The sequence below is a fragment of the Tetrao urogallus genome, assembly GCF_951394365.1.
Source record: "Tetrao urogallus genome assembly, chromosome: 1".
Lineage (NCBI taxonomy): Eukaryota > Metazoa > Chordata > Aves > Galliformes > Phasianidae > Tetrao > Tetrao urogallus.
Window position 1 is genome coordinate 151,374,802 of NC_136813.1, and position 15,654 is coordinate 151,390,455.

The 15,654-nt window shown below is 40.8% G+C and overlaps 1 protein-coding gene across 1 annotated transcript in view; it reads left to right on the plus strand.

Moving 5' to 3' along the window:
* Positions 1–5,016: 5,016 nt before the first annotated feature.
* KITLG (KIT ligand) overlaps positions 5,017–15,654 on the plus strand; it is a gene marked incomplete at both ends in the record, with an annotated part of 48,405 nt that continues 37,767 nt past the window's right edge. Inside the window, one exon of the mRNA XM_079533088.1 lies at positions 5,017–5,100. Within this exon, the coding sequence (XP_079389214.1) occupies positions 5,017–5,100 (84 nt within the window). The remainder of the gene's footprint in view (positions 5,101–15,654) is intronic.

A 15,654-nucleotide genomic window follows, 5' to 3' on the forward strand; every position in this document is an offset into this window, starting at 1 on the left:
GTCCATCAGAAGCCAAAGGGCTTCTGCCAAGGATCACAGAACTCTGGCAGCATCAGCTTTTCCTAAGTTCTGTACTCCATGAACCAGTTTTTTTCTAGCTGAGAATTCCCCCATGCAAGTGAGCTCTTCAGATTCTCATTTATGACTGCTTTAAAACATTTGTATATAGCACATGAAAGAAGTTTTCATGTAAGTCAGGAAATAGCCATTTACTTTTCAGTAGTTACAACTATATTTTTACAGGCTCTGATCAAGTTTTAACAATGTCAATGCAGCTTCCTATTCTGGACTTATACTCACTACAAACAAACAAACAAACAAACAAATAAATAAATTCTTAGTTAAACAGAATATCTTTGGCATGCTAATTAACCTGCTGTAAAATCCTGAAGATAATAAAACTGCCACTTTATGGAAAGAAAACCAGCAAAGACAGCAATGGGCAGAAGCAATTTTAGGCCTTCAATATAACTCCATCATTTCTTCTCTTTTCTAGGATTCTTTTCATGCTTACCTCCACAGCTCTGCTGGTCTAAGGGGTCTTATACATGATCTTACAGCTCCAGCCTCCTTCATCAGCATTTATTGAACAGATTTCATAGAATCACAGAATCATTAAGGATAGAAAAGATCACTAAACTTATCTAGTCCAACCATCAACACATCATCATCATGCCCATTAAGCCATGCCCCTTAGTGCCACATCTGCACATTTTTTGAACACCTCCAGGGACAGTGACTCAACCACCTCAGTGGGTAGCCTGTTCCAATGCATCATTATTCTTTCTGAGAAGAAATTTTTCCTAATATCCAACCTGAACCTTTTCTGGAGAAACATGAGGCCATTCCCTCTAGTCCTATCACTAGTTATGTAGAAGAGGCTGACAACCGTCTCACCACAATCTCCTTTCAGGTAGTGGTGAGGTGAGGTTTCAAAATTATATGAAGGAAAATAATGCAGCTGCACCCTCTGCACTTTCAGTGTGAACTGAAGTAAAAGTGGCTTCCCAGCGGTGTAGGTACACCTATCGATCTAAGTCTTGGTTGAATCTTTCCCTTACTTAGCCATTAATCTGAATAACTACAAAAGTTGTTCCTGCCATTTATATAAAGCACAAAGCATTTACGATGCTTAAAAGAAACTAACAGTCTCTTGGTAAATGTGAAGCAGGAGAAGACATTCAAAAAGTGTACTTTGATCCAGTATTAAAGTGGGGTTAGGCTGCATACCTGGTATGTGTATCAGCTAAAACCCCAATGCACTCAGGGTACATAACAGATAAGATGAGATTAGTGTGTTATCTTTGTAATATGTACACAGTGTTATTTGTCCTTACCTTTTCATAGGAGAAATTTTTCAATTTTTCAGACTGTGTTTTTTTTTTTTTTTTTTTTTTTTTTTTTTTTTTTTCCTAATTCCACAACACTAGTAGCTGAAAGTGGATCCGATTTTGCTTATTCCCCAATTCTGCCTGTTTCAATAGTCAGGCTTTTGCCACACTACATGAACTCATTCACAGTGGTGAGCACATTCTGATGAGCCTCAGCTCCTTCTCATGGCTGGAGCTGTATAAAATGCCGCAGATATTCTAGAAAATTCTAGAATAAACAGCAGTTAGCAGCCATTTCTCACCTGCAGAAGAAAGTGAGACTTCTAGGTAAATGGGAAAGGCTTCATTTGTGCTTCGGTGGTTGCTATTTCCATACACTCAGAACAGAACCCCTCGGGAAGGATAATCCTGTTCAGTGGGTGGAACCAAGTCCCATGAAGAGCTGGGATGGCTGGCGCCATTTCCATAGCTTCCCTGTGAAGAAACAGGTTTTCACAGAGCTGTGAAAGGAGTCTGTACTCACCCCTAGGCATTTAGAACTGCAAATGAGGTAAACCATAAAAGGCTGTGTGCGGTTTGCAGTTGTACTTTGGAAACCTACCACACAATGCTCTAACAGTCCTTGGCTAACCTGTGCGTACCTGGTAAATCAACATCCAGTCCTGTGTTGAAAAAGGGCAAGACTAATAAAAACATGCTTTCTAATGTGTTACGGACATAAGTAATTAATGTGTTTAAACTATTAAACTCTGAATATCAGAGAAAAGAATTCCCAAATTGCACTGAGGCCAAAGACAACAGTCATATGCATGTGAGTTGTCAGCTTAAAGGATGGGATGAAAAGGACATTCATCATTTATATCTGGGCTTGGATAAACACGGGGGCAAGTTCAAGAACTCAGCCTAGGGATGGACAGAAGTGCAGGATGAGCAGATGATAAAGGAGCTTGTAGGGCTCAGAAGTCTTGCCCTGTTTGCATGGCAGTACTGTGTGCGGCAGCCATTTCAGCCTTCCTGCCGTAAGTAATGGTGGACAGAGTTCCAGGAAGAGAGAAACTAGAAGTATTCTCCATAAGGTAGGTGACTGTTACCCCAGGCTGCTCTTTCACACTTCCCAGTGCTTCTCACCAGGAGACTAAACCTGACATCTGTTCTCAGAAGGAAATATGCTGTAACATTTTAATTTCCTGGCCCTGCTTGCTAAAGGGCATTATGGGGAAAGTAGCGTTGGTTAATCACTGCTAGGTGAGATACAAAATATCCTTTCACAGAGTTCTTTCACTTAAGAGCTGCCTCCCTTTCACTGCTTGTCTAGAGCATGAATCACAGCCATTCAGAGGCAGAAGGGCACATGTAACGATAAAGCTGTGAAGGTAACAAAAACTACAAGGTATTTCAGATTGGCAATCAACAAGAAAGGGAAAAAGTACAGAATTCACCTGTATGCTCTAAATGAAGGCCATTATCCCGTTATTCTGGATTGGATGCATACGCACAAAGAGATGTTTCTCTGTGTGCACTGACACCTAAAGACATAGTGAAGCTGAGCCTTAATAGCACATCTTTACTTTGATTGTTTGAAAAATTATCTTTCATTCCATGTTAGAACTGGAGGACTTTTTCTACTGAAATTCCTCACCGTGCATTCTGATAGCAGTCTGATCTTTGAGATGATCGTCACTGTGGGCAGTGCCCCTTCTTCATTCAATCTTTGACCCTCAGCTAGGGATTGCTGTCTCAGTAAGTGGCAGTTCTTCACCTGCTCTTATCCGTGTAATGCATGCTCACAGTTCAGTCTGTGCAGACAGTGTTTTCCCACAGCCAATGCTACTGTGCATTTACACATTACACACATTCTAGTAGCACAGCACCTGCAGGACCACCTTTACGCAAGCATTAGGAGGCACTGCTCAACAACTTTTGTGGCTGGCGCAGGTAGTAACAGTCCTGATACTTCCCTTTCTTTCAAGCGTTCGATGCTTGGGTTGTGTGCCACAGCAGGAAGTACCGCAATGGGAATTGCCAGCCCGGAGTCGCTGCCAGGAGCTGCAGCGCGGTGTCCTGGCACGGAGCCGCAGGGAGAGCTGCCAGCCCCACGGGGCCTCCGCCGCCCTGCCCTGCCCGCCCCGCCGCGGGGCTGCGGCCCGACCACAGCGCCCGGCTCACCGCGCGCGGCCGGACGGCGCCGGGCGCTCCTCACGGCCGCCGCCGGGGTCGCCTCCAGCGGCGGGTCGAGCCCCCCACGCTCCCTGGCCGGCATCGGGCGCCCCTCTCCACTGCCGCGGGGCGCCCGGAGGCGGTGGGCGAGTCCCAGCGGCCCCGCCCGCAGCCCTGCCCGCCGCTCTCCCGCCAGCCCGCGGCGGCCGGGCCGGGAGCGCTTCGCTCCCTCCCGCGGTGCGAAGGGACAGGCCGGGCCGGTTCCTGCCTTCTAACTTCCCCAGAGTTTGCTCGGGTTTCCCCCTCCCAGCGGGACCCGCCTCGGCTCCAAGTGCTACAGGAGGGAGGGGAACGAAAGGAGGGAGGGCGGGAGGGGAAAGGCGTGTCTTGCCGGGGCTGCCGCCGCCGCCGCTGCCGCCGCTGCCAGAGGCAGATCCGAGATATAAAAGACCTGGCCGGGCGCCGGGCTCCGCTTTAGTCCTGCCGTGGCGAGAGGCCCACAGCGGAGCGACAGCAGCTCGGGGCTGGCCGAGGGCAACCCCAATGCGTGGACTATCCGCCGCTGCAGCATGCTGGAGCTACAGTTCAGCTGAAGGGAGTTTGCACACGGCCGGCTGGGCTGGACTGCAGCGCTGCCGTTCCTTATGAAGAAGGCACAAGTGAGTGCGGGCGGCGGGCGCGGGGCTGCCGGGCGGGGGCCGCCGGAGGTACCTGCGGGCGGGGCGCGGAGCGGCGCGGCGAGTGCCACCGGCTGTGCCCGCGCCTCGGGGCGGCTATCCGTCATCCGGAGGCTGCGGCCGCCGGGCGTGGGGCGGGAAGGAAAGCACGGCACCCGTCCTTCAGGTGAGCCGCCGCGCTGCGGAGCGGTCCCGAGGAGGAAAATAATCATCGTTATAATAATCACAATAAAAAATTACCGTCGGGTCTTGTCCTCGGCTCTCGCAGAGAGTGGAAAAGTTCCAGCAAGCGGGTCGGGTCAGCTCCTTTGCCTTTGGGAGACTCGAGAGGCACTTGGAAAAATAATAAATCAGTTGCTTGCGTTACGCGTGGGCCACGCGGACCGGGTGTGAAAACGCGGAATGATCTGAGGCAGGAGCGCTGAAGTCGCGCCGGGTCGGTGCTGGAGGTTGCCGCCGGCATTCCTCCCTCACCCTCCTCGCTCTGCCGGGAAGAACTGCCGGTGTGCTCTTGCAGCGTTTGTGCCACTATTTATTTATCCAACTTCTGTGCAGATTACAACTGCTCTGCGCATTATAAAAGCAAGGCTAGGGGCAGGCGACAGTGAAAAAGAGTGGAAAAATCATATATCGTATGATCAATCGTAACAAGAAGCGGCTGAGGGAAACTCTAAAAACTTTACTGCATCGCTCTGCAAGGTGCCTGTGCCCTCCGCCCGGGCCCATCTCACTGGGAGTCGGGGCCGCTCGGTGCTGCGGCGGAGCTCGGAGGGTGCTGCGCAGGCACGCACACGGCGCGGATCCGGCTCTGGGGCTTCTGCCTCCCCGCCCCCGTTCTTCAGAAGCAAGATATGCCTTCCCTGTCTCTTGGCGATTGCCGCAACCCCGACACACTAGCAGCCCGAGGACTTCAGCATGCAGCCATTGGAAAAGGCGTAAAAATTTAAAATGGAGAAGCGCCTTTCTAAAGTCTTTTGGGCAGTTAAATACTTTTTCAAGGAGTGACAGAAATTAGGAAGAGTTCTTTTTGAAATGTTTAAGTGTCAGCTGGCCAGAGCTGGAGAATGGACCCGTGCCTAAGAAGGTATTAATTGCTGACTGTTAACTTTTGTGATGCTGAAATACAGTGAGATATTATCTGAAATGATCAGTTCTGAATTCTAACAGTGTATCTCCACTGCTGATGTTCCCTTTAAATGACTAAGTTTAAAGTCTTAGTAAGGTAGACTTAGGTGCCTTTCACCTCCAAACTGTTGTTTCAGATCTTCTACACAAGCTTGGTTCAATATGCTGAATAGATTAATAATTGGGAAGGGTCTCTTTCTGAAGTGTAAGAAATGTGTGTGCAGAGTTGTATGCATTCAGTTGGTATTGGAGTAGCAATGAAGTTGTAAGATGTTATCACAGCCCACAGAAACATGTGCTGAGCTGTTTCTTCAGAGAAGGAAAAAGCTGTTCAGCAATCAAGCAGGGATTTACAAGTGCAAGCAGTCAAGCGTTTCATTTCCTATGAACTGTAAACTTCTAAAACCAGCAGTGTACTGGAACTACTTCTTGTCATGGTGGTGAAGCATCTGTCAGCCTTCAAGCAGTAATGCTTCCTGCTTTTTGGAGACACTAACAGACTCTTAGCTTTCCAAAGGATCGTTTCTTTCATTTTAAGGATTAGCAAACAAACGTGATACCAAACCATTAATCATTCCAATGGGATCAGAACAAGAGATACTTCTAGGAAGACTTTAAATTAAAACTGTGAAGATCCTTGTGCAAAGAGAGAACAAGTGATGTGGATACAAGGAGGAGGACTTGAGCACATCGTGGCACTCAGCACATTAGAGTGAACTTCAATCTTTATGCTCTCCTATGCACTTTTTCTAGTGTCTGGACTGACAGGTGTCATAGAGAAGAGAATAGGATTGGAAAGCAAGAAAAGAAGTTAACATTTCTTAACAAAAATCCTGTATTTGACTTAACAGAGAAAGTAAGAACTGCTACCTCATTGAGCCTTGAAAATACTCAGCAATGTCTGGGTAGTGCTTAAAATAAATTGAGGATTTGATGTTTAATGCTGTGTTTTATGGGCACAGTATGTAAATAGTGTAGCTGTAGGAGCAACTGAGTCACACGTCAGTGCAGCTGAAGTGCTGAAAGAGAGGAGCCTTGCTGAACACTAGAAGTGAATAGGTTGATCAGTTTATTTACACCAGTCTCAGCCTGACAGACATGGGGAACTACAGAAGCATGTTCCACAATAGTGTCAGTCCTAGAAGGATCATTTCTAAACTGTACAGTTTAAGTATATAAATCCTTGATTTAAATGTACCAGCATCTCCTTGAGATATATATATATATATATATATATATAGATATAGATATAGATATAGGTAATGCTCTTAGAAATATGATTAAACATCTAGGGTCCAGTCATACAAATCCTTTTTCAATGGACTGTTTCCATGCATTAATCTTATTGAAGGATTACTTATATGAGAGGATTTGCAGGGTATATACTTAGTAATTAAAACTATTATCGGAAGTCAGTTTGTCATTATGCGTGCCACTATTGCAGCACATGAAATAACACTGATGTCTGGATAGCTTTTTACATTTGGGATAAAAAAAAAAAAGGTGACGGAAGCTGCTGTGATACAATCTTGTAGAAACATGTAGCAGGTTTCTGATTTCCCAGCTCTTTGTTTTACTTGAAGACAATCTAAATAAGATTAAGTTACTGAGAAATATGCTGCAAGGAGGGGGTCAAGCATGGGGCTAACTCAGGCAGCTTTTGTTGTTACGAACTGCTTGATATTTGGTTTGGGCAGTTGATCTTTAGCTGTGGGTTAGATGCACAACCTCTCAGAAACTTCAGTATTAGAAAAGCCTATCTCAGCTCATCTTTTCCCTTTGAATGTGTGTTCTGTTACAATAGTTAAATGACCTCCTGAAGTTGTCCTGTCCGTTGTATGTTTGCATCAAGGAACTGGGAGCCTCTGTATTGATTATTATAAAACAGTACCTGAAAGAAGTATTAATACGCAAATTGCCTGTTCCTGTCTGATATTGGCAGGCTACAATAGAAATGCAAAGCAGGTATTGATTGATTTGTGCAAGCTTACAGAAACATTATTTCAGTGGAAAGTATAAGCTCTGATCTCCAATCTTTCTTGCTCATTCTGTAAGAAAATGAACATGAGACACTACAAGATACTAGCAGCTCATGGTAGGCATAGATCTGCTGCTACTCATCGGATAGGTAAATAAGCTTGCTGGAGCGAGGGATATTTTGTGCTATTCACTATGAGTAATGAACTAAGTAAAGGCTCTTTCCTCTTTTCCCTGGTTTTCATTCTGTTTATGGGAGGCCGTTTTGAGAATACAGCAGCTGGAGAGGACATCTTAGATGGTTTATTCTCCATGAACTGTCATCTGGAGAATAAACAGCTGATAACCCTTAAGACTCAAAGCCAGGGGAATATTTTGTGAGGCATTTGGTGATTTGTTTCTTTGCCTTCTTGCATCACGTGTCTTCTAGCTTTTATCCCTGTGAACTATGCAGCACTTGTCTTTGTAGTTTAGACTGAGGCCTCTAGCCCAGTTTGTTCCCGACTTGGTTCTGCCACTGCACAAAAATACAATTTCTCCTTTTGTGAAAGAAATTTCAGGCGTTCAGGTACAGCTCTGCTAGCTGACAGTGTCATTCTCCAAATTTTGTTATGCGACTTAATGGTATGCTGGCTCATGTAATCGCCATATTGTACGCGAGTTAAGAGTTGGCAAGGCACAGCCCTTGGCTTAGGGTGGGCAATGCTCAGTATGCAGTATGTAAACACAACACCCATTTATTTGAAGCAAGGCAAGAAAAATCTCCCTACGTAATTCCATTTGAGTGGTGTGGGAGCTGACGGATGAAAACGAAAGCATTTGTTCTCTCCCTGGTCTTTGGTATGCCAACCCTGAAACTCATCAGCCTTTTAAACACATTGCAAATCCTTGTTTCTCTTTCCTATGTGCTTGTGGAAAAAAGGAGATGGCCCGATGTAAGGTGAGTGGAGAGGGGTTAGTGCTCCTCTCTGTTTTGGTGGATCGTCCGTTGTTTGCACAGTGTCTAGTGTAATATGGAGATCTACAAATGCAGCATTCAGAAGTATTATCAGTGCTGAAATGAGTGACTGCTGGAAAGCTGTAAAATATGGATTTATTTTTTTTTTTTCTGGGTGGTTTTAATTCTTTGCAATTGTAAACAGTATCAGAGATTTATTAGTATGAGACTGAAAACTGAAAATATGTTACAGTTAAAAAGTAGTGTTAGGTATTTTATTTGATTAAAACCAATAGTATGCATAATTTGGTTAATGAAAGTAGGTATGCTACTGAAGACATTGTTTCTTCCATATGTCTAAATAAAAGCTAGCTAAGGAGTTTGGATTAATGACAACTTTGGATCAAAATAAATGATAATAAATTATCCTCTAATTTTATATTGTTATCTAATAATCACTAAATTATACTTTTTTTTTCTTCCTGTTTAAACAATACTTAGATCATACAAGATAGATGGATGGGTAACCATTTTAAACTGTTTAGGAATTTTCTTCTTTATACATACTCTTGCTCTGTTGCTTTGCAGAGCAGACTTTAGTTGCAAGGTAAAAGTAGCATCAATTTACTGATGGTATTCCCTAGTGGAGGCCCTTGTGGTACTCACTCCTAGTACCACGGCTTGGAGTATACTGGTTTGCAAAGTGGCTAAGTCCTGAGCTTCCAGATATTCTATTAATACTTGAAACCATGCTAGACATGAGACATGGTGATGCAGAAAGGCCTTGCAGGCCCAGTTCAGTGCTCTCACAATAATCAGAGCTCCTGAAGGGATCTCTCAATCAGGTCTACAGCAGTCCTGCTAGGCCTTCATCTTCACCACTGTTAAGGAGAATCTGTAAATACGTAGGAACTGCTGTATTTTATGTTTTTTTTTTTTCTTTCTTTTTCCTCTTTGTTGCTGCAAAACGTAATGGATGGAGAAGATCAGGATCAGGAATTACTCTCAAAATCATATTTAGCGCAAGCCTCAGGAGCTGCCTTGTCTCCCATTTGTGGTTCAATGCTGGTATAAGAGTCATTCATGTGGTATTAATATTCTGTTGAAGATTTTCTTGGTAACAGGCCAGGTATCTTGGAATTCCCTTATCCATACTGGCTTCCCATTGGTTTTGGGCAGCAGAGAGGGGAATCAGACAGAGGTGCATGTTGGCAGCCTTGGAGTTGAAGCAGAGCTGAATTGAGGACTTCAGCATAAACTGCTTGTCTACGTTTAGGGTGAATTGTCCCAGGAGGATGAATGTGTGGTCTACAGAGATTAACTCTGGGTTTGTGAGCAGTTTTGATTCAATCCAGACAGAAAAAGGCTAATCTAAAAGAATTTACCTGAACACGCTTACTGGAGTGGAATGGACCCGGTCCGTCTTTCTTGGGTAGGAGCTCAAGTCTTTAAGGACACCTAACTCTCCAGTCTGTCTTGTTGAAGTTGTTCTACTTTGTATAAGCAGTTATGCACTGTGCCAGAGGAGGAGAAAAAAGTTCAAACTCTGAATCTGAAGTGTAATTAAAGTTTTGCTCCAAATCTGAACTAGTCCATGCAATGAAGACTTTAACTCTGATGAGTTAAGTCATAATTTAAGGCCAAATTAAGTGAGCTGCTAGGTTTATTTTTTCGGTCTTGAAGTTGGCTTACAGATGAACTAGGAATGTAGGGCGGATTACCTTTTAGGCCATAAGGCTAAATTCACTCTTTGTGAATTATGCCGGCCTTTAAACCTCCAATCAGAAAGATTTAGGAGTCTGCAAATCAATGTCTGTAAACATCAGTTGTCAGTCCTATCTCTTTGTGTAACTTGGTGTTTCTAAGGGCCATCCCTGTGCCTGAACCTAGCCTCAGCACAGTCACATTAACTGTCACAGGGACAATAAATTCTCATCTAGTGTTTTCAGCTGGTATGTTGCTTCTCACTCATCATGATGCTGAGCTCCATGGACTTCAGTTCACTGACAGCTTAGCCCACAAATAAATTTAATCCAGTCTTCTCTATCATCTCTTCTTTGAAGTATCTAAAATAGTTTTTAGAAGAACTCCAAGTACAGTTTAAGAATTAACTATATAAGAAGTCTATTGAGAAGAAGAATATATAAGAAGTCTATTAAGAACTATATAAGAAGTCTATTGTATGATGGGACCTAAACCCTGCATTTGCTTTGGCTGGGATCTTGGATCTCTCCACTTGATATGAGCAGGATCACATGCAGTGATAGTCTTTTCTCCAAAATGAACAACACCTTTTATTTTATTTTTTTTCCCTCCTCCCCACTTGTAACTACTAAAAGTTGGGAAGGAGTCCAAGTATCTCACCCCATTTAACCCATATACTCATGCACGCAGGGGAGATCACGCTATACACAAGCAGCTGTACACATAAAGTATTCCTTTTCTGGATGTCAGTTTGTTTGAGCACAAACTTACTTGCAGTGCGAGTCTAAGTGTGGTGTGAAATCTTCTGCTTAAAATATTTGACATTCTGCATGTAGTGTGTATACAGATGAACCTGGGGAATGGCCAGGTTCAGCCTAGAAATTTTTTTTCAGAAATATACATGTAGTTCTTTTACAGTAGAGACACAACCTGTGTGTGAATTCACACCATGCTTTACCTTGGAAGAAATGCAGAGGATAAATGAGTACTTTAAAACAACAGAACCTCCTCAGAATAAAGATTTATCTGAGCCCAGAACTGGATAATCTTAAACAGTTTTGTCAGCTGGACCTAGAGCTTTTTCTTTGTGTGCTTTTGTCTTTGATAATGGAAAGTGGAATTCGGTGACAGATCAAGTTAGTTCTTCATTTTCTGAGGAAGAAATTAATAATTTGCTTTCCCTTTCAAAAAGTCAAGGGTCTGAAAAATAAATATATTTTGTTTCAACGTGGAAAGATGAGAAAATAATATAAATTTTTCTTAGCTACATTCTACTTGTCAGTAAGTAGCAAACCAATGTGTCTTCCATGTTTGTTTGCAGCATCACTCATCTCTGGTGGATTCATAGGTCTCTGCTAACACTCTAACTACTTTTGATTTTTTTTCTTTTTTTTTTTTTTCTGGCAGTATAATCCAGATTGTAAAACTGATTTTTACATGTCCTGACAATGTATTTCCATTTGAAACAGAAAATGGACCCTGTGTGAATCATACAGCAACTGTCTTTATAACAGTTGCTCTTTACAGAAGAACAAACTTGCAATATGTACAGCATATTCTGAAAACTCAGAGTAATGCATTTATGTACAAAGCTCATTATTTTAAAATAGATCTGGAAGTTTGGGGCTGTGCAGATAATTGGGCAGTTTTCTTGCTCCATTTCATGTTGATCTAAAAAATTCCTCTCTTTCCACAGAGATTTTGTAATTGCATATAAAATGGGAGTAGGTTGTCAGGATGCTGACATTTTTGGTTGAGCTGAAATAATGGACAGAAGTAAAGCAGTGGGGATCTGGCTGAGGACAAGGCATGATACATTTAATTTAACAATATGCTGCATATATACAAAATATTTTACTATTGAAAAGAAGTGCCTAGAAGTTTAGGGAGATTAAAATGTACACTTGCTGATGGTTTATGGCAAACAAATCCTAATCTCCAGACCTCAGATTTCCAGCCTCTATTTGTTAGCTAATTAACTGAACTCAAAATTTGTCTCTTCCATTAAATGTCAGGCAGATAATATTAAGCATTATGTCTTTAAACTGATAGAGATCTACACATCAGTTGTTCTTGAAATTTGTTTTTCTTGTACAACATTGAAGCATGCAGGAATAGGAACATTAGTCATCCAAATGAGTTTAGGAAGCTTGTATAACACTGCTTGGCACCCTCTTTCGTTTGGATTAAAAAATATGTTCTTGAATAAACAGAGCTTTTTGGTGGTTATTTTAAAAGGGTAAAAAGATCTCCAATATTCATAATTGCTATCTTTTTGAAATTACAGTGTTTCAGCAGTGTGTGAATTGCATTTCCATCCTAATGGCAAAAACTATCGGTGCTGTACTTGATGCAAGTTTAAATAGCTCTGATGTGTATTATATTCTTTATTTTCAAGGAAATATGAACGTTATTTGTAAACCGTAAGTTTAAAAACTGTCACTGAAACTGCTTTTATCTTCTTTATTATAATCCCTGGAATAGAATGTGCCCTAGATGTGCCATGTAGTCTCTAAATCTTTGTCCTTTAAAAATTCTGGCCATGAGCATAGTCTGCCCCAAATTTTTTTGGTACATTTCTTCAGTATTTTTTCCTTTAATAGTGTAAAGCAGGACAACGAGAGCCCTCTTTTCATGCTACCAAAATCAGTGAAAAACTTGTCTTCTAAAATACAAGGAGGAGTAGATTCCATTCCCAAGAAAGGTGGTGTACATAATCCCCTGAAAATTTTTTTTCTGCTGCAGATGGAAAAAGAATTTACCCCCTTCCACATATGCGAACAAAACTTCTGGAATTATTTTTCTGTCATCACAGTAATATCACAGTGGTAATATTCCAGCTTCTCTCTCTCCATTCAGAATGAGAACAATGCTATCCTAACTTCTTGAGGCACTTTTCCTGGCCTCTGCTGCATCTAAGTCACACCGTCTTAAGCTATGTTAAGAATTTAACATAAAAGTTCTGTGCTTCTGGAATCCAAAATCCAGAAGTTTTCTCTTTGACTTCTCAGTTTTTTTCCACTCACTCTAAGCTTCATTTCTAGTAAATGTTTTCTACAAGTTCCTGGCAGCCTGTCAAGTGGTCACTTTTATATTCCATCAGCTTTCTGAGGCCCACTTCAAATATTAATCTTTCAAATAATCTCTTTTTACTGTATTTCATCTTGTCTATAAAAATTAAGGATCTCAGGATTAGAATGAAACTCCTGTTCTGTGCAATCTATATATTTATACAATCACACACATACTTGTAATCTAACCTGTTATGAAGAGCCACGTGAAATACTGATCTTGTCTTTCTGGAAGTGACGCTACTTCTTCCTTCATAACTTCAAACATTTCCTTAACATATTGAGAAAATCTGTGCTTTTTTTTTTTTTTTTTGGAAGAGTCAGATATTTACTGAGATCAAAGGAATTTCCTGTAGACCAATTTGTTATTGCTTTCTGCTCTATCTCTTACCCTTATTGTAGCAATATAGGAAATTACTGATTCAGTGTTTTAATTTGACGTTTAAATCAACTGGAGTGAATTTCTTTTTTTTTTTCCTTCACTCTTTCTCTTCAGCGTATAATTTGAAAGAATCTCACATGTGGGCTTTAGTGATCAACTAGAGATTTGTCATAAATGATTGCAGTACTTTTGGTCATTTCACTCTGCAACAGAAAGTTGTTGACATCTACAAATTGTCTAAGGCATATGTAAAGTTAATTTGATTGTAGCCTACTGGTTGATTTATATTGAAACAAGTCCCTTGCACTTCGTACCCAAGAATGTTATTTCAGTTTTTGCTGAACTGTATCTATTTGAAGTGCTAATTGCCCAACTATCATGTGCTTTTTGTCTTCATTTACTGTGACAGGTTCCTTTTCTTAATATGTAGGCTCTATTACTTATTTCAGAGTGAATGCCTAAATTCCTGCAGAACTGTGAAGAACTTTTTTCTTGTCCGTGTTGATAAGTATTGCTTAAATGCTTGAAAACATAAGTTAAATTAATTTAACTTATTTAAATTAAATTAAATATCCGTGTTGATAAGTATTGCTTAAAAACTTGCTGGGAAACTGTATCATCACTTATGAAAACATCTAAGTATTACCCTGGAATTTTAGAATGTAGGAATTGTAGAATTTATATCCTGAAAATATATTAATAATATCAATGATGAGATCTTTTCTGTAGCATTAATTATAGAAGCTAATGAAATTTTGTGGTAGATGAGGTAAATTGATGTCTGTTCTTTAAAAAGAGCAATTCTAGGAGACATCTGCGAATTAGGTATATAAATCATATAAAATATCATATTAGATCACTTCCATATTCGCGTGAGTTTTCCTGCAAGAACATCTGTAGGAGATTGCAGCTAAATGTGTATCAGAATTGTTTTACTATTGACTGTGGTTCTCTCTAATTCGCATGAATGATTTTGACCAAGTGTAAAACTCCATAACAAATAAACTCACTAGACAACTGCAGTTTTTTAATGTAACCCCTCTGAAAATCATCACTAAAATTAACTAGCTATTGTGTTCCATCATTGCAAATGTTGTAAGGAGACCTAAATTTCATCAGTTACTTGCTAAATTTAAAGGTTTGTATTGCTGATGTCTTAATTATGTATTAAAATTAATGTTAATTGCATGTTGAAAGCATATGCTTTTAGTAGGCATTTGTATTTCTCCAAAATTGTAGAGACATAACAAGTTCTTCTTTCTCAGAATATTTTTCCTCCAGGTATTTATGCATCGCCATAGTCCTACCAAGCCACAGGCTGACTTGCTCAAACTTTTATTTTGTGTGTTTTACTGTACAGGTTTTGTAATTTTTAAGGAAAAATTTCAAATGAGGCTTTAGGTTTCTGCCTGGGTATTTGTAGTTCTCTCTTGTTAGCATAGCTCAGACAGAAACATCGAGGCGATTGTTGAATGGCATTCATACTAATTCTGTAGTCACAATTCCGTGACAATGAAGTTATTTGGTGTATATATAATGTGCCTCTTTGTTCTAAATGGAAAGGATCTACCTGCACATTGATATATATCAGAAGAATGTGTCTGGTCTGCCTGGAAACATAGGAGACTTGTGGATTTAGTAGTTAGACTGTACAACATAGTTGTTGACCGCAGTGTCCCTTCACATGTCTCACTCCAACAAAACCAAGAAACACCCCCCAAAAAACAAACATACATACACACAAAACTCAAACCCACCAAACCACTTGAATATTAATAATAGCTTATGTGGAAGGCACTATCATTTGGGTCGGGCTATAACCTAGAATTTGTGTTAATTTTGCTGTAAAGGCAAGATGTTCGTAACTTGGCACAAATCAGTGATCCTGGTTTTTCCTCAATTTTCTTAAATATACAAAAACTCTTAACACATTTACTCATTTTTCATTTCATTGGAATTAATGAATATGTCCAGATCTTAAAAAGGTTTTTTCTTAACAGCTTGACTCTATTGTTGTGTTGTCAGTTGATTTGTATTTAAATCAGTCAATAGGAGGAAGGTAGGAACTCTATAGTAGGAGCTCAATAAAAGGAATAGAAAATCATAGCTCCTGAAAAAGAAATGATTTTAATGTACTAAGGTTCATTGTGTTTCAAAATAGGTGAATAATGAGAAAGCATTGAAGCAAATTACTTAGATTTTCTCCCTGAGAAAAGATCTAAGAAGAAAACTAACTAGCCCCGTATTGTCTCTCTGATCATAACACTCTGAGGATAAAATCATATAAGGACAG